This window comes from Lissotriton vulgaris, chromosome 9, assembly GCF_964263255.1.
Source record: "Lissotriton vulgaris chromosome 9, aLisVul1.2, whole genome shotgun sequence".
Classification (NCBI taxonomy): domain Eukaryota; kingdom Metazoa; phylum Chordata; class Amphibia; order Caudata; family Salamandridae; genus Lissotriton; species Lissotriton vulgaris.
The window spans coordinates 410,399,869-410,420,889 of NC_141697.1; the positions used below are offsets into that span (position 1 = coordinate 410,399,869).

Here is a 21,021-nt window from a genome sequence, read left to right on the forward strand (position 1 = left end):
ACATCCTGGATTCGGTAATTTACTGAATCGGTATGTTAAGAACTCGGTATTTTACCAAATCCTTAAATTACGGATTTGGTAAAATACTGAATCCTAAAAAAAATGCCACCTACATCTAAAAAGCCCAATACAGGTCGGTAACGGCCGAAATTCGGTAATTTCGGCCGTTACTGACCGATATTGGGCGACCTACATCTGGCCCATATGCCGTCTAGAGAGGTGATTTTTAGATAGATCTGAGTGTCCTCAGCACATATTTGGTAATGGATGTTGGTTGATTTTAGGTGGTTTGCCAGTGGGTCCAGGAGTAAATTGAAGAGAATAGGTGATAGAGGAGATTCTTGAGGAGTTGTTTAAGGAATCGCAATTTGCAGTGTGATAGATAGGAAATGCAGGCGAAGCCCCCTAGTTCTGTACTGTGCAGGGTGCTGCTTTGAGGCCAGTTGGACCAAAACAGCCCCCTATGTTGTGAACAAACTAGAGATTGCTCCCAGTTTGCTGGGTTTTGCATTGGTAAATAAAATGCTGCAAGGTCATTGAATAGGAGTGTAATGTGATGTGTCATATCTCATAAAGCTTTGAAATGTCAAGCCTGCTCTTAAAGGGTGAGAGGTAGAATGTTGGGATGAATTTTGACCTTGCTCTTGGTGATATAACTTTGCTGTAATTGTCGCTGTCTTATTGGCTTATTTGTGGAGAAGTGTGGCTCTATGGTTGGAGCGGCAGACCCTGATGCAGAGGTCTGGCCCTGGACGAGGGTTCAATTCCCGCCTCGGAGGGTCTGGGGCTCAATTTCCTCGGACCTGATAATTCTCGCCTCTGTGCCTATTCTAATCATGGGTCCCACTCTGCAACTCTGGGCAATAGCTTGCTTAATCTCCACAATGGCCCCAACAGCGCTGGGATGCCTGGCTTCACCTTGGGGGTGCCCAGGAGTGGACATTTCACAGGGAAACGCCAGGAAGGGTTCCACAGCGGTATGCGTACGGCGCCAGGAAACCCCGGTTGGGGTATAAGTGCGCTTTACAAGTACAAATTCATTTCATTTCATTTCATTGGCCTATTGAATATTGAAAATAAATCAAATGTGTTAAAAACTTCATGTATCCAGAATGATTATTCCATACTACACTGGGCCATCGGATTTCTTGAGAACGTTAGGTGCTGCCTCCACCTCACATCATATGAGAAGTATATGTCCAAATATCGAAAATTAGAGACCTAATAGAGTGGAGAAGAATTTATGGTGAAATTGTTCTAATGACCTAGTTTGGGCGGAACATCATCAACTTCGTTTTTGCGGTATTAAATGAAAGACCCTTGAAGGAACAAAATTCTCTAAAACAATTTAATATTCTCTGATGGCTGGGGGGCGTTGTCCCCAGGGGAGTGTAATCGCAAAAAAATGTCACATTTGCTCCTTACAACACCCCTTTTCCTCTCCAAAAAAAGATGGAGCATTGCATATATCGGATTTAACACACTCATCTGCTCCATTGATGTATAGTGAGCATAGTGTGAGAGCTAGAGAGCAACTCTGTTAGACACCTCCTTAGCACTGGAAATTGTCTAGTGATTTCACCAGCAAGTACCTCAGGGAATCGTTTCAAAATTCAGTTTGTGCAACCTAATTATCAAAGATAATATTCCGGATGGAATGCCAAGGTCACACAGAGCAACCCAGAGTAAATGAGGGGGAACAATGCCGAAGGCACTGCCTAGATCTACAAATAGCACATATAGCGGTTGTTTTGTCAGTACCACAAGTTTAGTCAACCAAAGATAGAACCGAAATGCTTGGTCTGTTGGGCCATTTTTTTTTCCTTGAGTTTGCAGTTTGATAGGATATTGTTCTCCTGAGCCCAGCTTTTTTTTAAATGTATTTAAAAAAAAATGTTTTAAGTTTTATATAGCGCTAGCTTGACCCGTAGGTATCAGAGCGCTTTACATACATCCTGTAAAAAAACAGACGGAAATTGCATTACATCGTATGCAGGCAGTAAGGGAGCAAACCAGGGGTAAAAAGAATACAGCATGAAAAATTAGGTGGTTAACGCAGTCCGGTCACCAACTATCCTTGAATGTCAAGAGAGAGGAGTAAACTTGGAATAATGAAGTCTAGGTTAGTTGACGTTGGTCAGGAAAGTATTTGTTAAGGAGATGGAGTATAAAGGTCCCTTTTGAAACAGGAGAAGGAGGGGTTGCATCTGAGGACTCTAGGGAGAGCGATCCACATCCTGGGAGCGTTGCCAGAAAACGATCGGTATTGTGTGGTTTTCTTTTTCAGTTTTGGAGGAATAAGAAGGAGTGAGTTGGAGCTTCTCGGCGTTCTGGATTGACCTGCTCTGACCAGTTTGTTGTTCAGGGAGTTGGGGGCCGGAGAGTGAAGGCTTTAGTGTGTGATACAGGCCAGCTTGTAAATACACTTCCCTTCAATGGGAAGCCAGTTGAGGGAGTTGAGAGCTGGAGTGATGTGTTTGTGATGTGTTCAAATCTTTTTACTCCAGATACGAGTCGAGCGGCCATGTTCAACACTGCCCTTAGAGGGGCTAGGTGAGCTTTTGGAGTCCCTGTTAGGATGGCGTTCCCGTAGTCAATTTTAGAGAGAACTAGGGATTGGACTACTGTCTTAAGGTCATCATGGGGAAGAAAAGATTTCAAATTCTTGAGGTGTTTTAGAGAGAAAAGAGCACTTTTTGCAGAGAATTTGATGTAGGCCTCCATATATAAGTTCTTGTCAAGTGTGATGCCTAGAGACTTAACTGAGTCGGATAGGACGATGGGGCAGTTTAGGGCAACCAGATTCTTGAGCACTCTTGGATTGGACGATGGTTGCTTTTTGGAGAGAATAGGATTAGTTCAGTTTTATCAGGATTGAGCTTTAAGTGATTGGCATTGAACCAAGTTTGGATCTCGGTTAGCGTGGCATTGAAGGGTTGGATGTAGCTGGGAGGCTTGATTTTGAAATAGATTTGGGTGTCATCAGCGTAAAGGTGGTAATTCACTCCAGCTTTTTTCAAGATGATTGTGAGGGGCTCCATGAAGAGATTGAAGAGGGACGGGGAGAGGATCGAGCCTTGCGGGAGCCCAAGTGTGACTTGTTGGTTTCGAGAGACAGGAGTCGATTTTAATTTTTTGCAAGCGGTGTTGAAGGAACGAGGTGAACCATTTTAGTACTGTGCCATTGATGCCGGAGCGCTTCGACAAGGTCTCCAGTAGCGCTGGATGATTTACTGTGTCGTATGCCGTAGATAGGTCAATAAGGATGAGTAGGCAGGCATCACCTTCATCTAAAACATTGTGAATATCGGCAGAGAAGTTGAGCACAGCTGTTTCAGTGCTACAGCCTTTCCCGAATCCTGATTGAAGGGAGTCGAGGAGGTTGAACTCATCAATGTGTTTGTTGAGTTGGTGGAGAACACATTTCTCCAATGTTTTTGCAAGGAATGGGAGGTTGGAGATAGGTCTGAGGTTGTAAGAGATCATTAAGATCTGCCCCTGGTTTCTTGAGAATGGGTGTGATTTGTCCAAGTTGAAGGGAGTCTGGGACACAGCCTGAGGTGAGAGAGGCGTTGATGATTTTTGTCCAGAAAGGGGAAATGGTGTGGTTGAGTTCTTTTATAATTGTGGATGGGATGGGCTCCATAGTGTGGGAGGAAGGTTTTAGGTTAGAAATTATACTGAAGACCTCGTTTTCCGACATTGGTTCAAAGTCGGACCAATTTGCATTGTTTTTTAGCTGGAGGCAGGCCTGATTGTTCTTGGTCAGAACTCTTTCTGGATGGTCAAGGGGGGTTAAAGGGAGGCAGGTTAAGAGGGAAGGAGGGTTGGCGGTATGGATGATGGATTGATCAATTTTTGAGACTTTATTAGTGAAGAAGGTGGCAATTTCTTCACATCGCTCATTGGTGGCTTTGATTTCTTGAGAGGGAGTTTGGCTTTTGACAATGTTGAAGAGTTCTCTCGGTCTGTTTTTCGCCAGATCTGGTTGGCTCCGGTAGAAAGACGCCTTTTCACTGAAAATGTGTGTTTTGTAAGCCTGCCTAGCAGATCTAAGTTGCGCTAGGTGTAAGGTCGAGGAGTTTAGTCTCCAAGACCTTTCGGTTTGTGTGAGATGACGCCGTTCCTCATTCAGCTCCACATTAGACCAGGGTTTTGATTTGGTTCGCCTCAATTGTTTGAGTTTGAGTGGAGCTACTTGGTCTAAAACCTCTGTCATTTTTTAGTTAAAGTGTGTAGTGAGGTCATCGGCCGTCCATGATGAGGGTTGGAGTTGAAGATGGGCATGAATCCTGGATTCAAGTTCGGATAAAGGGACTTCTTTGATGTTTCTGGTACAGTGTTTAGGTTTGTCATCACGAATAGGTTGGTGGCTGACAAGTGCATCAATCTTAAACAGAATGAGGTGGTGGTCGGACCAGTCAATAGGAGAAATCTCTCTCAGAGAGACCAGTTCATTGTTGGTAATGATCGCATCCAGTGTTGCACCTTTGATATGAGTTGGTTTATTGCAGAGTTGTTTGAGGTTATATATTTCAAGTAGGTTGGATAGGTTCTGGAAAGTGGAGTCTTCTGGGTCGTCCATTGGATATTGAGGTCACCCAGGAACACGTCTTTAGTGTCGATCATAGAGAACCGTGATATTAGGTCTGTTAGTTCTTCGGGGAAAAGGGTACGCTCTCCGGGGGGATGGTAGATGGTGTGGAATTTGATGGGTGAGGTGCCCTTGGCAGTGAGTTTGACACCCAGGTATTCAAACAATAGGTATTCTGCAGGTTTAAGTTTGCTAATCTGAATTCCAGTTTTGTGAATGATGGCTAGTCCTCCCCCAGTTTTGATCGGTCTTTCTTGTCTGACAATGGTGTACCCTGGAGGGGTGAGAATGTCAAGAATGGGGGTGGAGTAGACATTGAGCCAGGATTCGGTGAGGAAAGCGATGTCAATTTCTTCAGCGAGTAGAGTAGAGTGGCGTGTTGTACTGCTGATCTGCAGTTGAGGAGCAAGCAAGAGAGAGGACGGGGAGCTTCGATGGTGGGGGGAGTTAGGTGGATATAGGAGTACTGAGCAGCAGGTCTAGGCGAGTGGGCTGTATTAGGGATTCTGTTAGTGCCGATAATAACAGGGATAGGGAAAGGGGCTGCATTTTGGCTCGAAGCGAGGTAAGGGTCATTGATCTCATCAGGTTTCGGTATCGAAAAGGGTTGGCGATCTCGGTTGGGTCGAAGTGCCTGACTCGCTGACAGACTGGAGGGTCGAGGGGTGCTCTGTGGGGCCAAGGGAGAGGAATTTAGTGGGGTGGGAGCAAATCTACCTGGGAAGAGGGGGCACGTTGACTTGGTCCTGTTGAGAAGGTCTTTTTGTGGGTATAGGAAATCAGCAGCAGGGGATTTCATTATCAGCTCCATTCTGTTCAGTTGCTGGGTTATTGAGCTGAAAAGGTTTAAGGTTTTAGGCATGGGCCGAGAATGACTTGGGTCTATGAAGGAGAGTGAGCAGGGGTCAGGGATTGGACGGAATCCGTGGGATTAGGAGAGGAGAGAGGTTGGACGCAGGGAGCCGGATTAGTGATGCTCCCATTCAAGGAGTTCAGAGGAGGAGTAGAGGGTCTGTGAGGAGGGAGAGAAATTCTAGGTAGGAGATCAGAGTTCCGGGGAATGTCAGAGATTGGCGGTGGAGGCAGGTTGTGTATGTGGGTGTGCGACGGCGGAGGGGGAGTGTGCAGTGAGAATAGTGGGGAATGTGTCTGATGGATTGGTGACAACAGTAAACTTAAAAATATTTTTAGAATGTTCTCCAGCAGTGACGCTATAACTAGCAGGATTTTGTCTATGATCTTCCGGAAGGTTTGCTGGTACTTATTTGTTAAAGCAGCCTGCAAAATATCCCAGCTAACATGTTGCCATTCAGATTTCTTAACTCTGATCAAAGCTTTATATGGTATCTCACATCTATGATCTCTGCATGGGACTCCTTCTTGAAGGATTGTATTAAAAATGTCTTTGCTTTTGTAGAGGCTTTATCATGCCACTGCTTGGATTTATGGGTGGATTTCTTCCTGCCCAGAATTGGCCTTCATAGTAGTAATGGCAGTATGAATGCTGCAAGGCTATTGTATTGTTTAATGATCTGTTGTGGGCATGTCGGGGGAACTTCCTACTTGGGCTAGAACAATCCTTTAAAGTGGTGGATATTAGTGGTAAGGCATTAGTAGATTAAACTTCATGCCACGTCTACCTCCGCTGGAGGTGTGCAGCCTGGGGGACATTACAGTCAATGGTGCTACATATGGGTGGTGGTGGTGGGGGTGAGTTTCAGAATGCTAGAAAGCACTAGTGCATCGTGCCCACTTTCTAGCCATGTTTTGAATGTGCATGTACTGCATTCTGTCCCAGTGATAAATGTCTCAAAATACATAATCTATTATAGATTTAGAATAACCGTTTTTGAAGGTTGGTCTCCTGTGCATGTATGATTCAGATCTTCCATTACACGCAAGAAGGCTGTCTTATAAAGTCATCAGAACTAGCTCACACCCTTTTGGTGTAATGTGACTCTGGTTGTATTCCTTTGAGGATGGAGTGGATACATTATCTTCCTCTTCAGTTACATTGCAGTAATCATCTTGAAAAGAAAGTGCTGAAGTTCCCTGCAACAATTACCATTGTGTAATGGCAAAATCTCAGGTCCAGGTTTTAAGAATTAGGTACCTGTTCGAGAGTCAAGAGCACTTTTCCATTTTTTTTTGGGGTGTGGTCTTGGTATTGTACACAATATACATTGAAAATTGACATTTATAGGTAAGACATTTGACCCCCACAGTAGATCATATCTTAGCTGACCTAAACGGCGCCCAGTGGTTTTCAAAGCTAGACTTGAATGCTGGTTATCACCAGTTAACGTTGGCGGAAGAGAGCAGATATATAACCACTTTCTCTACTCATTTAGGTTTGCGGCGAAACAAAAGATTGAATTTTGGAATTTCGTCAGCAGCAGAAATCTTTCAGAACACCGTGATAGAAATATTGTCTGGTCTGAGTGAAGGGCTTAATGTAAACGACGACATCCTAATTCATTTTAAAACCATCGAAGAACACCACCGACGGCTACGAGCCACCCTCCAGCGTCTGGCAGAACACGGAGTGACGCTTCACAGGGAGAAATGCAAATTCTTCCAGAAATCCATCGATTTCTTTGGGTACATGTTCAGTGCTGATGGTGTCAAAGTAGATCCTCAAAAGTTCCAGGCGATCCATCTGGCCCCTGCACCGACGAATGCGTCGGAAGTGAGAAGCTTCCTAGGAATGGCGACATATTGTGGGCGTTTCATCCCCTAACCTAGCAACAATTGCAGAGCCACTGCGTAACCTCACAAAAAAGGAAACCTCATGGAAGTGGGACAAGGAAGAGAACAAGGCATTCAAGCAAGAGAAGGCCGCTCTACTGGACAGCACCACAATGGCCTATTTCGACACATCTCGCCCCACAGAACTAATCGTAGATGCTAGCCCCGTAGGCCTGGGAGTAGTTCTCACCCAGGAGACCGAACCAGGGACCTGGGTCCCGTTGGCCTTTGCAAGCAAGGCACTGAATGCAACCGAGGCTAGATACTCACAGATAGAACGGGAAGTGCTCGCAATCAAATGGGCGTGCAATCATTTTCACCAATACGTGAGTGGGAACCCTTTTCGAGTAATAACGGACCATCAACCTCTGGTGCCCTTATTCAGAGGGACAGCCCCACATCCTCCACCAAGGATTGAGAGATGGGCTATTCAATTGCAACATTATCAAATGGAAGTGCTATACCATCCAGGCGCCAGGAATCCTGCGGATTTTCTATCCCGCCATCCAGCTGCACCACCGGAACCCGGCGTGGAACAAGATACACAAACAGAAGACTTCATCAACATGGTCTCCCAATGGTCATGTCCCCGAGCAATTTCGATAGACGTAATCAAAGACCACCTGGATAAGGATGTGTGCCTTCAGCGGGTATCAAGTGCATTGACAGGAGGATCGTGGGAGAAGTTCCTCACGGACGTCCAAGGGTGGAGCGAGTCAGATCGAACAAAAGTTTTGGAAGGTGAGAAATTAGCTTAGCGCGATAGAAGACAGAGTTATCCTAAGAGGATCACGCATCGTAATACCAATGAGTTTGCAGGAACGAGCGACTATCCTTGCCCATGAGGGCCATCAGGGCATCGGACGAATGAAGTCCCGAATGAGGGAAAAAGTGTGGTTTCCTGACCTTGAGGACCACGTCGATTCTGTGGTGCGCAATTGCAGTGGGTGCCAACTCACCGGCAATGCTGAGAATCCCGCAGCCATCATCACAGAAGATCCCGCTCTGTCGCTGTGGGCGTGGTTCAGTCTGGATTTTGGAAGCTTCCCAGACGGAAGAGTCACTGCTGTAATCGTTGACCGCTACACCAATTCCCCAGTCGTTGAAGTCCTACCGTCCACGTCATTCAATAACTTACAGCCAGTGCTAGAAAAGTTGTTTGCCCTATTCGGCATCCCGTCCATCATCAAGACCGACAATGGGCCCCTGTTCCAAGGGGGGAATTCAGAGACTTCCTGACCCGCCTCGGGATCAAGCATCACTACGTCAACTAAGCAAGAATACAGATCATAAGTTCTATGATCTTAAAGGAGAAGGAACAACATGATCACACACCCCTCAATGGCCTCAAGCAAATGGCGAAGTGGAGAGCTTTATGCGCACCATAAACAAAGTATTACGGATTGCTACAGCGGAAGGAGCAGATCCAGAGCGTGCGCTACAACAATTCCTGAGAGACTATTGCAGTACACCCCACTGTACGACTCAGAGGTCCCCTTGGTCGCTCATGCTATTGGGTCCACGTAATGATATGTTTCCAAGGGCCGAAGGCTGGCAGCAGAAGCCATACGACCCAACAACGGCTCAAGTGAAAAGACGGGATACCAATAACCGAGCCAACAGACGACGCAAGGCGAAGGCCCGAGTCCTTCCACCTGGGTGCTTTGTGTTGATACGGAATCAGTGGAACACAGGGAAGTTTCGAACCCCCTATGAACCAGGGGTGTGGGTGGTGACATCAAGCAACGGGACTGCAGTCACAGCAGAAAAGAATGGTGAAACTGTGACAAGAAACATCTCATGGCTCAAGAGAATCCCAGATCCTGCCAAAAACTCAACCATGACAGAGCCTCATGAACTCCTGGAAGCAGCAGCGGACGAGACCAGATGTATGGTGGGCACAAATACCTTGTTGAGCCCAGAGAGGACCCAGCTGCCTGAGGCTCAAAGTCCTGATCGTCCGGTCACCCGCGTAGGACTTCCTAGCCCACAAAGTCAACGTGATATACGTCACCATCAGTATAGCCTGCGGCCTAATCCTAAGCCGAACCAAAGACTGGCAGACTTTATTTGTTAGACTCATTTAATTTTAATTTGTTTCATATACCAACCTGATAAGGGATGTAACGTTCTAGTGGTTTAGCACACAGGGTTGAGACCCAGAATCAACCCCACACATTGTAACACTCTCTGGCCAGGCGTGGCCAGAGAGCAGTAAATAAAAGGGTCTGGGGTCGCACGTGACTTCCGGCCCAGACCGAGCATCTGTGTGGTCTCATCATTATTGCGGGCTAGCGAATTGCGCGGCGCTGAATATATAAAGTGGTACGACATAGTACAGACCCCCAGTGTGCCCCCAGCACGCTACAATGGCCTCTGATTTCCGTGGCTGGTATACGTTGAATCTGAACTGGGGAAAATTGGCACACCCGGAGCTTTCAGAAAGACACACTTGTGCCCAGGTTTTATCCCTTTCACTGCGGCGGCTATTCCGCCGCAGTGCTAAGGGGGTGGCGGTCCTGTGCTAGTGGTGGAACCGGTCCTCCACGGCACGCAGGTGAGCTGTGCTTGTGACGGAACGGTTCCGTCACCAGCACAGCCCACCCGAGGCACGTGACGGAATGGTTCCGTCACGAGCATGGGAGGGGTTAATAAAAGGGAAGTAGTTAACCACTTCCGTGCTGATGACGGAACCGCTCCGTCATCAGCCGCGGTAGTGCTGTGCTGATGACGGAGCGGTTCCGTCATGGCCCGCCCGACGCGCCTGCGCGGCTCGTTCTATTGAGCGGTGGGGGGGCCATGACGGAACCGCTCCGTCATGAGCACAGCTCAACCGAGGCTGGTGACGGAGCGGTTCCGTCACCAGCATGGGCGCGCCGCGCCCCCCCCCCCCCCCCGCCCCCTTAGCGCTGCGGCGTAATAGCCGCCGCAGCGAAGGTGTTAAAGCTTTTTATGAATTAGCGCAGAAAAGTCAACTTAAAAACTTAGAAGGGAAACCTAAGTTTACAGCCTATCTCTACCAGTGTGTCTTTACAGCACCTTCTGTGTATCGAGAGATGGGAATGTTCCTTGTTATTTAGGTATCGTGCCAATACCCTGAAATATTTATTGTGTTTCCCACTTGGGTATCGCACCAATATTGCTGCTATTCCCTGTTCATGTGATAATAAGACAGGCCAAACTATGCATCCCTTTTTATTGTCCTGAAAATTTTATACTAGACTAATTTGAATGCCGCTTTTTAAAAGAAAATATAGAGACATTAGGCAGTGTAGAGCTATGTTTACAGCCATCATTCAATTGGCTGGTAGAGAAACATGTTTACATCTAGCTTCATTTCTAAAACGCGCTGTAAGGGCACGTGGCACATTAACTTTCTAGTATTTTGCTGCTACTCTTAACTCTGTTCCACGATATTAATGTGGTGTTAAAATCCTTCTTTGTTACTAAATTGTTGACAAATTATGTATGTAAATATGAAGGATCGTTCCAAAATTGCTATGAGGGCACCTGGCCCTTAACGTTTTAATTATTTATTGATATTTTTAATCACCCTCTTGTTCGTTTTTAATTATATTTTAATAATATGAATTGCACACTATTTTATGCATGTTACTTTAATGGATGGAAAATCTTCCGAATAAAGTGTTTGCATTGAATTGAAATAGTACAATATATATATATATTTTTTTTTTAGAAAAAGGGGTGGATCTGTGTGTCTCAGTGGTACAGTATATCTTTTGTGTATTTTGCAACCTTAAAAAAGTTTTGTCGAAAAAGAATTGCCTGTAGTTCTTAATACCTGATAATTTACATATTTATTCCGATTGTATGTAAATAGTCACATTCTCTGGGAAGATCGCTGTACTGATATGAACTCATGCATCCAACGACCGCAGCCTTGCGCCAGTGAAAGCAGCTTCGATTTTTTTAGGTGTGGCCCACAGACAGGTTAAACTATTAAGCCAGCCTCGGTGTAAAGAAAAAAACATAAATCAAGAATACATAAAGGGTGAAAGGTTGAGTTGCTTTCGAATACGTTTTTCACTACCAGCAGGCGTATTAACCCACTGAGCAGCACCCGTTTAAAAAACCGACATGTCATGTGTTTATACTATTTTATCAAAACGGAAAGAACGACTTTTCCAAATTGTCACTGGATATACGAGCATTACAGACAGTCCAAGTCAATATGCCGAGGTATTCCTTGTTTACACGGCCGTCTTAAAATTAACGCCCAACTTCCTGAAAAGCGAAAAAGCCTCGGATTAAAAGTTAAAGTGAATGGTGATTGAAACATAGCCCCTTTGCAAGCACAAACACGGGCGCCCTACCCAGCCAATCAGGAATATTTTTCTATTTGCAGTTTTTAGTGTCATTTTGAGTCGCTGCCGTCAGCCAATCCCGCCTTCCGTTGCTTGCTGACATCACTAACTAGCCAGTTCCCTCCAGCTGCAGAGAGCTTCGGTTTCAGTCCTTTTTTTTAAACTAAAATGGAGGCCGGTTCCTCGCCCTGAGGATTATCGCACCGCTTCTCCCGCTGGGTTCTCAATGTTGACATGTAACAAGGTCGGCAGCAGAATGGTGGTCGATGCCGCCGGGTCCAATGGGCCCTTCCAGCCCGTGGCCCTGTCACACATCAGAGGTGAGCTGCTGCGCGAGGCAGTGTTTAGGGAATGTGTGGTAACTACATGGCCATTGTGAGAGCTGTACATAACATGCAGGAAGTCTCTTTGACAGAGTCAGCCTTACACTGTTTTTGGCCGCTAGGATTGCGTTGCACCTTTGTGTTTTTCTTCGGCATTTAGCAGATCTACAGAATTGCTCAGATTTGAAGCTGGTTCTGTCGATTTCTGTTTCCCTAACCCCCTCCCCCGTCTTCGAGCTGTGCTTGATGTCAAAGGATGTAAAGTCACTTCCCTAGTAAGGTATGGGTTGGGGGGCTGGGCAAAGCCAAGTTTATGTGTAGCGTAAAAGCAAAATATGTTTGTTCTCTTATTATTATTGTTTAACATAATCGGCTTTTGTAAAGAAAGAATCTTGGAGTGCGACCGTGAAAAGAACTGTCAGGCAGATAGGTCGTGACTGTGCAAAGAAATGGTATATTATGCTGCTGCTGTCTCTGTCCTAAAGCTTGAACGTGATTGTCAAACAGCCCCCTGTGAAGCACTAGGCGCGTTGCTTGGTTCACTGTTGGGACCAATTTGTTTATTGGAATCGGTAGAGCGGTTTTTATTAAAGACTCGTGTGCGGTAGATTTTGTATTTTCGTTGCTAAGAAGTATTTCAAAATCATAAAGAATTTTGACAGCGTTAGTGAATCTTCGACTACTTGACCTAGAGTGGGAAGGGTTTACCCTGATGAATTACCGAACCCGGTTGTCCCCGAAATAGGCACACTTAGTAAAAATTAAAAGAATGCATGTAAATATTGCTATTGAACTTTGCTGGCAACCAGGATTACCGTAAATATCTCTGAAAAAAATGCATTCACGGTAAACCTCACTGATTCTTTGATAATTTTCTCGAAATAGATCCCTAAAGACATTCCGTCTTTATTTTGTGAAATAGGATTCAATCCTCAAATGGGAAAACCGTAAATACCTTTCACAACAATTGTACATATGAAATAAAGTTACCAAACTCGATCCGCCAGGGATTTGTTTGATTTTAAAAAAAAAATATATATACGATCGTTTCTCGTACTCTAATTTGTAAAATGGAAAAACAACATATTTTGAGCAAAGTTGAACTGGGTTGTTAAGGAACAACTAAATGCCAATGATGGCACTATTTGTAGTAGCAATTCTGTCCAATTATCTCAGTTGGTTGTGTTCAACACGTAGTATGTGGTTGCCTGCAGTCCATGTTATATTTACAGGGAAGTAATCTATTTATACGTAAAGTGGAACAGCACACTGTAAAATTCTGAGCTCCACCCATTTAAGCTCCACCCACCTTCCCTCTCAAAAACAGAGCACGCCCAAGGCAACATTCAAGCTAAAATGGTTTGTTCTTTAACTCGACTTCTCTCTTCTATAATACCGGTGTCTGTAATCTGTTGTTTTCTCTTGATTAAAGACTGCATACTCTATGTGGGCTGCTTTTTTTTTCCATGGTGTCAGCTGATTTCTTTTTGGATAACAATCAACCCAGAGGCAACAGGGCAGCATCACGCTGCAAAAGTTGCAACTTGAAAAATACCATAATCGTGTTGGTGTGCGTTTATTTATTTATATATATATATATATATATATATATATATATATATATATATATTTTTTGCGGCTTGTATCTCTGAAAATGGGCTCAGGATCCGCCTCATCAGTGTAGCGTCATATGGACATGTAGCTGTAAATGTAGGAAGGATGTGGGCAACATGTCATAAAGGGCAGAATGTGTTAACCTATTGAGAGTTAATGTAATTTGCTAGTGATATGCAGAAGGTTAACATGCTTTTATCTAAATTATTTTTTATTTTTCCTGCCCATTCATTTAGCACACGGCTGTGTCGTTATGGATACAACAAATAACAGCTCATGTAAGGGTCTAATAGGCTGGAAGATAGCGTTCTTTTGTTAGAAGTAGGTATGTTTGCAGTGATTTAATGTGATGTATCTAATTGAAAGCATGTTACATGCAGTTAAAATAGAGTATACTATTAACTCGTTCTTAGGGAAAACTTTTTTGTTCGGGTAAAATTAGAAGCCAGCACAAACGAATGGCAGATAATTTTAGAAACATTTTCCCTTCGTAGTGTCTGTTCAAACGTCGTTCGATGGTCTGTGCTCGAATGTCATTACCGTCTCGTGGCTGCTCGGTGACCTGTGAAGGCAGTTGCTCAGTCCACTTCAGTAGGACTGCTATCAGAAATTGACAGCACATTGAACAGCGTGGGCTGAAATGGCAATGACTGAGCTTCAACGCTATCTTTGTGGGAGGCCCACCCCAGCATACTTAGTTTTATTCTTGCTGACTGCGTGTAGATTTACTGGTGGTGCATGCATTTGAGGCATTTTTTATTTATTTTACTATAATGCCACCTACCTTATATATAAATGCACCACACACAGATACTTGGTGGCAAGGCGTGTTTTAGAAGACTGCGTAAATAATCCAGTGATCCAGAGGCACATGAGACTGATTTGATATTACGACCTGATATGAGTGGTCCAATGGAGTATCTTGAGTTGGTCTGTTTGTCATTCGGAGGGATTACGCATGGGTTTGCAAAAAATACCGACCCGAGGTCCAGCTTTGGGAAAACCTAAACGTTTTTGAAGAATAGCTCAAAAGATTTTAAAATTGAGAGGAAGGCCTGGGGAAAGTTGCCACCAAAATGCCAATTGGTTAGATAGGTAATGTTGGCACTAAAATCAGTTAAGTTGGCAGCTGTGATTGTGACAAAGGAAACCACACGTTTGAAAAACATTGTCTTGCTTTTATGGAGTTTGGACTAAAACAAAAAAATCTCATTGCAGTGCTAAAAACAAAACGGTAAACGATTAATTTCTGTATTCAATGTTTCTACAAGACAAAATTAAATGCTTGTTGATTCATCATAATTTTGAGATGTTAGTCACTTACACATGGCAATCCAAGGTGTCCAGGGGACGCGGAATGATACACCAAAGCCTGTCATTTTATATGATGAGAGTAATTCTCCAACTTTGTGTTTTAACTAGTAACAGTAGGTTGTGTAGACTGTTATAGCTCCTTTTTAAAGTCTAGCTTAACTGCACAGCACCTTTTTAATGCCAAGAAGCTTGAGTTTATCTTGCAGAAGAGGAATAATCTGTTAGAAATTGTTAACAGAAGGCATGTGGAGACTTTTTGGGAAATCATGGCCTGTGTGGTATCTCATAAAGTAGGTACATTGGATCTGGTAGTGATACTCCAAGCTTGAAAGGATCAATTTATAAATATTTTTTTGACAGCAATGCTCGAGAGCACCCACCCACCCACCCACCCACAATTAGGGAGGAGTGTTTAAGTTGCTTGAACTCTATAAAAGCAGTAAGACATCTGCCCCAACCCAGTTCAAATATGTTTAAGTTTTGCCCCAGTGGTTGGACAAGCTATTAACCTAACCTGAGCAATGATGGTTGCTATGCCCCCTTAAAGATAATATTATTGTCCCTTAGTTAATTTTTTTTTGAAGGGTTTCAAGCTAAATCAGACCTTTCTAGACACTAAGTAAGTTGTTTAGTAAGTGGTTAGTTATCGACTAGAGTCAAAGAGTGGTCTATTTACATTAATTTAATTCCCACAAATCAGGAAGGTTTTACAAGTGGGTTTTCTATCATGGATCGTTGTTCAGCTATAAAACACAGATTGAACAATCTAGTAAGATCAGAGAAAGGTGATTTGACACCACCTTTTTAGATCTTGCACACAATTTTGTTTCCCTCATTTATGTGGATGACACCACACTTACTTTTCAAACATCTAGAGGGATACAAAACCATATAACTATTTTTGGGAACACTGCAGCTAAAACTTAACCCCAAAGACCAAAACGAAGTTTTTTTTTCATCAAATCCACAGGGCAGGGGTCTTTGTATGATTTGAAAAGAGAAAGTTGGGTTATTTGAGAACTACTTCTGTTGTGGAAGTGTTTTCCAGACGAATGGAAAATGGTTAAATGAAGAAGCAAGATTTTCTAAGAGGGTTCCACGAAATTTATGTGGAGTTATCCGCTTTAATTCCAAATAATATAGGTGTTGTGTCCTAGACAAATGTGTTCAGGTGTGTGAGAATACAACAGTGTCAGCTCTGCTTTATGGGTGTGGGATTACGGCTGTGACCATTTCTTTCGTTGGAAACAATCGAGTAAGTTTGACAGATAGTTTATGCTTTCCAAAAATTAAGGTTGGAGATGTTGTTCATCATAATGAAAACCATGGCCCCATGATTCCTAGCACTAAAAAAGATGAAGTGTCAGCAGATTGAAGAAAGTAATCCTACATTTTCTTTGACTAATCCAAAGACCCCAAATGTATTACATCAGTTGTTGGGGGTCAAAAGGACCTTGATCCTATACGTAGCTCGCATAGGTTTTCAAAATGTTGAATTAGTAGTGTACATGTGAAAGTATGCTCCAGGACTCCGTTGTTGCTTCATGTCAGGACTTAATGATAGAGATTAAGCTTTTGAATAAGTAAATAAAACAGACGCTGCCACTGATTTGGGATACAATCTCAAGATTATCCGTTTTGTTCTTTTATAGTGTGCACACATTTCCTTTTTAAGAGGCTTGTTTTATTAGATTTGTACTTGCGCACAGTTTAATAGCTTTGGTGGGCAAGTCTAGGATGAAGATGGTGCTACTGGAATCTAGAATTGAAATGGACGACAATATTGCTGTTTTTGTTTGAAGGAGGATTGCTAAAGACATGATGCACTTTTACCTGATTTGCCCCGCTGTTGAGACGTTAGAAGATAATTTAAGCACGTTGTGTTTAAGATCAACAGAATGGAGCCTTTCTTATGTTTATGAGAAGCAGTGTGTGTGGCAGTAGTGTGAGTCATAGGAAGTTTGTCCAAGAAGATACCCACATGCAAACTCATATTGTTTTATTTTTTTATTTTATTTATAAGATTATTCGGCTTGGTGTATGGGTGAGATGCTATTTTATTGTTTTAATATATTGTGATTTCCTCTTGTATAACGTGATGTATTGTAGTGATTGTGGTTTGACAGTTTTGTTTTAATGGAGAAATCAGAATAATCTATATATTACTTTATATAATGTCAAAATAGCTGGCCTATATGCCCCTTTGGAGCACTTTGTTCAGATAGGCACAAGCACACCTGGTAAACACGGTGTTGGATCATAAAAGGCAGTAGGTAGTTAGTTGCGAAGGTTGAAGGACAAATATTTTAATTTTATTTTTGCTCTGTCGATCATTTTAAATTGAGCATGGCCACTCCTTCTACAGTACCCTGTTTCTGCGCTCTAGTGAATGTGTTAGAACTTGTAATGAAAACATATGTTCAAAGAGCAGATTAATTAGCTAGGCTCTCGAGAATTGGCAAAGGTAGAGTTCAGAGACTGTGGCCCTCTAATTCCAGTAGGGCCATATCAATATTTTTGCCACGTTTACTTCATATAGCAGTCACGGTTACTCGATCTAAATTTGTTGGTTTGTCCATTGAAGGCATTCTTTTCAGCTGGTTTGTTTTGATCTTTACTCTAGAATACATAGCGATTCTAGTAGACGATTCAGGATATAATTCTGTACTTCACTGGCCGCCAGTGAAGTGTTCTCTAAGGCAGGTTTGAATGTGACATTTTACTTCTATGGTGCAGCATTGATGACTTGTTCATGTAAACTCAGTAAATATTTTTGGTAAGACTAATGTTTTAGGAGTCCAGATTGGCCCTTTCTAGTGACCCTCGGACATGTTTCAAATGAGATTAGTCCTCAAGACTAGATTTTAGGCTCTGATGTGGCAGGATACCAGTGCTAGAATCTCCCATCTCGGAGCCTCGAATTTTGGCTTGGGCAGTTTTTGGACTACGGAATGAATACAGAAGGTTTATTCTGATATCCATGTTGTGTATGTGCAGCCACATGCCTCTAGTGCTCATTCTTATTGTCTTGCTGTTGAGCTATCAACTAACCAATCTCGTTATTTTATAGAGACTTTTGTATTTGCAACCTGAAAGTGTAGATCTTTCACTCAAAATTTCCTATCTTGAGAGCTGTGAGCATTGCTGGGATAATGCAAGTATTCACTGTTGTAGTCGTTGTACTTCTTTTGTCATGTAAAGGCGGGTGCTCAAAACATTATAAACCATGCAAGCTGTAGTATATTTACCACATTTGATGGCGTCCTTTCTTTTCCATCACATGGATGCACTTAGCCCATCATTGTGTACCTCTGCACCATTAACCTCATAATGCGCTTTCAGCAGTCTGAGGTGGCCTTGTGTGCATTTATGTCAATCATCTTAAAAACTGAGCTAGGGAATATCTTTTCAGAAAGATTACATTACCGATTGAAAGCATTTATACTGCTAATAATTTGAAATATTTTCTAAAGGAAGGATAAAGTAAAAAATCAATATCATAAAAATATATCGGCTCCCTACTTTTTGTATTATAAATATATTTTGGAGTACAAATACTTGAAATGTGCACTATATTAGCACATGCTACGATATCCAACAGATCGTCCATCTCACTTATCAGCAAGATTTGTAACTTAGGACATAGTCATTCTTGTTTCAAAGATGTCATTGATATATGCCATGTTGTCCTACTTTTCTCCTTAAAAAACTCACTCTGTTACTTTTGAATATTACTGAACGCACACAAAGGAGTAGGGAAAGAACAAAATATGTTCAGACAGTGTCACATGCCCCCAGTGGGAAAACTGCCCTCACTCACAAAATTGTGACGTGCTTCATCATAGGGTGTGCTACAAACACCCCTGCGCAGACCAACGCCTGAGGTGGAGTAAAAGAGAGGGGAAGACAGTACAAACAATTACGTTTCTTGGGATCACCGAAGAACAGATGCAGCCAGTGAGAGTTAAAACTAGCTCAGACGTGTGCCCACTCTCAGTTTTATTCCGGGGTCATCCGGCTAGGTTTAAAAAAGTGAAGGATGGAAGTAAAAGCAGAAAATTAAGATTCCTTCACTCTTCCTTACTGCCAAGGTATCGACCAGTTTCTGCCCTTAAAGGCGTGCCCCAGAGGTGGAGGAAAGGCTCCCATACCTCCCACTAAAGTATCTAGCACATCACAAAAAGCTAGGGGGCTCACCAATGCAAACGAAGGCAAGAAAATCACAAGGAAACCAGCTTCCTAAATTTGAGGAAAGTTTTCAGCACTTACACGAAGTAGACATAACAGGACTTCTGTGAGGCCGGTACCAGCGGCGAGGAGCAGGAACAGCTAGGTCCCCATGCCTGGTGGATCTTTTGACGATTGTGTGACTACAAAGGACATTTGTGATGTGGTGATTGTATCACAAGCACACGTTAATGAAAACCTCTCACCTAAATGTGATTAATGTGGACTTAAACCATTCCTCAAGTGTTCTTTCAGTTGTAAAATAAGTAATAACTCCATATTACATGCTGTAATCTATTATTTGGAATCTATCTGTGACTAATTCCTCAGACTTAATCTTGCTATCTGTTCTTGGTACATGAGGTTTCTTCTTGAACAACGTTTTCAGTAAAAATGTTAACATTAAAAATAAAAATTGTCTTAACCCCTCGCGTGCGGGGCGTATTCCCCGCCTGTGCTGACTCCGCCTCTGCGGGCGGAGTCATGACGGAACGGTTCCGTCATCAGCACAGCTCAACCGACGCTGATGACGGAACCGTTCTGTCATCAGCATGGAAGGGGTTAATGAATAGATTTGTTTATTATTTGGGCACCAACAGCAGATCTCCTTGTGGAATGGCACAGGTGATGCCTGTAGTCTGAACACATCAAAGAAGGAACTCTGGTGAGAGCAGCAAAATAATGTCATTCACTATATTTGTTGTTATAAGTGTTTACCTGCTTTAGTTCCGATTAAAATGGTCCTAAAATGTTCTTATTCAGTCTGTATTATGTTTCTAATAAAACCTACACCAACACGTACGTTAGGAGAACGGGTGCTCATTTTAAAGGGGTTAGGAAATGTCTAGCAGCTGACTTGCTCACTCTTATAAATGTTCATGCATCAGTACCGGTCACTGGGTCCAATCATGTCAGTCAAATTTGGAAGCCCTTTAGTTTAGACTGTATGTGTTTGTGTTTTAGCACTGAAGCAGTGCCATGTCAAGTATTCCTGACAACCTGTTGGAGACATGCTCCAAAGAATGGACTCTCTACTAGGCTTTGCAGACATGGGTGGTCTCTACAGGATTCTCATTTGATTTCTATGGAGGTTGAATAATCTTCAAACTTCCCCATATCTAGTTTGACTGAACGTATTCGGGAGTGGATTTAACAACATGACTTCCACTGAAGTCTATTTGATGTTTTCACTTTTACTGGTCCTTTGTGGCTGTTTTTAGTTCTTTAGTTTTCCGAATCATTAAGGATCTTTTTTTATAACTCATTGGGCAAACATTGGATTACATCTATTATGATTCTTTAGGAGCCTACTACGAGAGGAAAGAGCTCTGGCTAGTTTCCAGATCAAGATACATGTCAAAACTGCTTTTTGCATATTGATCCTGTAGGAGCAAAAGCCTCTAAGGCAAATCCCCCTCAAACTACCTATATCATCTATATCTCAAGCTTTTTCGTTCCTCAGCCTAAATAGCCGCTCCCTACCAATGCACAGAACGGAAATATTTAACATCTTAATGGATGAAACACCAGATGCCTTATTTCTGACCGAGACCTGGCTCAAGGAAAGCTCAGGACTGGATATAGCCATGGCACTCCCAGATACATATGCGATAGTTAGACAAGATTGCGATAAGAAACCTGGGGGTGGAATAGCTATTATATTTAAAAGAACTTACAGTTGCGATTTCAAACCCCTTAGCTGGGAAGGATGTGAGGCCGCAACTTTCAAACTCTCAATGGCCCCAAATTTCACCCTTTCAGGAGTTTTGGTCTATCGACCCCCAGGGTCGGCGTCTAAATGGTTGACCAATCTCTTAGATCTTATTGGCCCACTGTCGATGAAAACTGCCAACTTCACCATCCTGGGTGATATTAA

General features: G+C 43.1%; 1 protein-coding gene across 3 annotated transcripts in view; it reads left to right on the plus strand.

The window, feature by feature from the left end:
- Positions 1-21,021, plus strand: part of PPP2R5C (protein phosphatase 2 regulatory subunit B'gamma) — a 1,413,048-nt gene that overhangs the window by 426,033 nt on the left and 965,994 nt on the right. Inside the window, exon 1 of one of the 3 annotated variants that reach the window (XM_086937821.1) lies at positions 11,763-11,987. The exons of the other annotated variants lie outside the window; for them this stretch is intronic. Coding sequence (XP_086793947.1) covers positions 11,894-11,987 — 94 coding nt within the window. The 5' untranslated portion in view covers positions 11,763-11,893. Of the gene's footprint in view, positions 1-11,762; positions 11,988-21,021 lie in introns of those variants that run through there. 3 annotated transcript variants of the gene reach the window in all.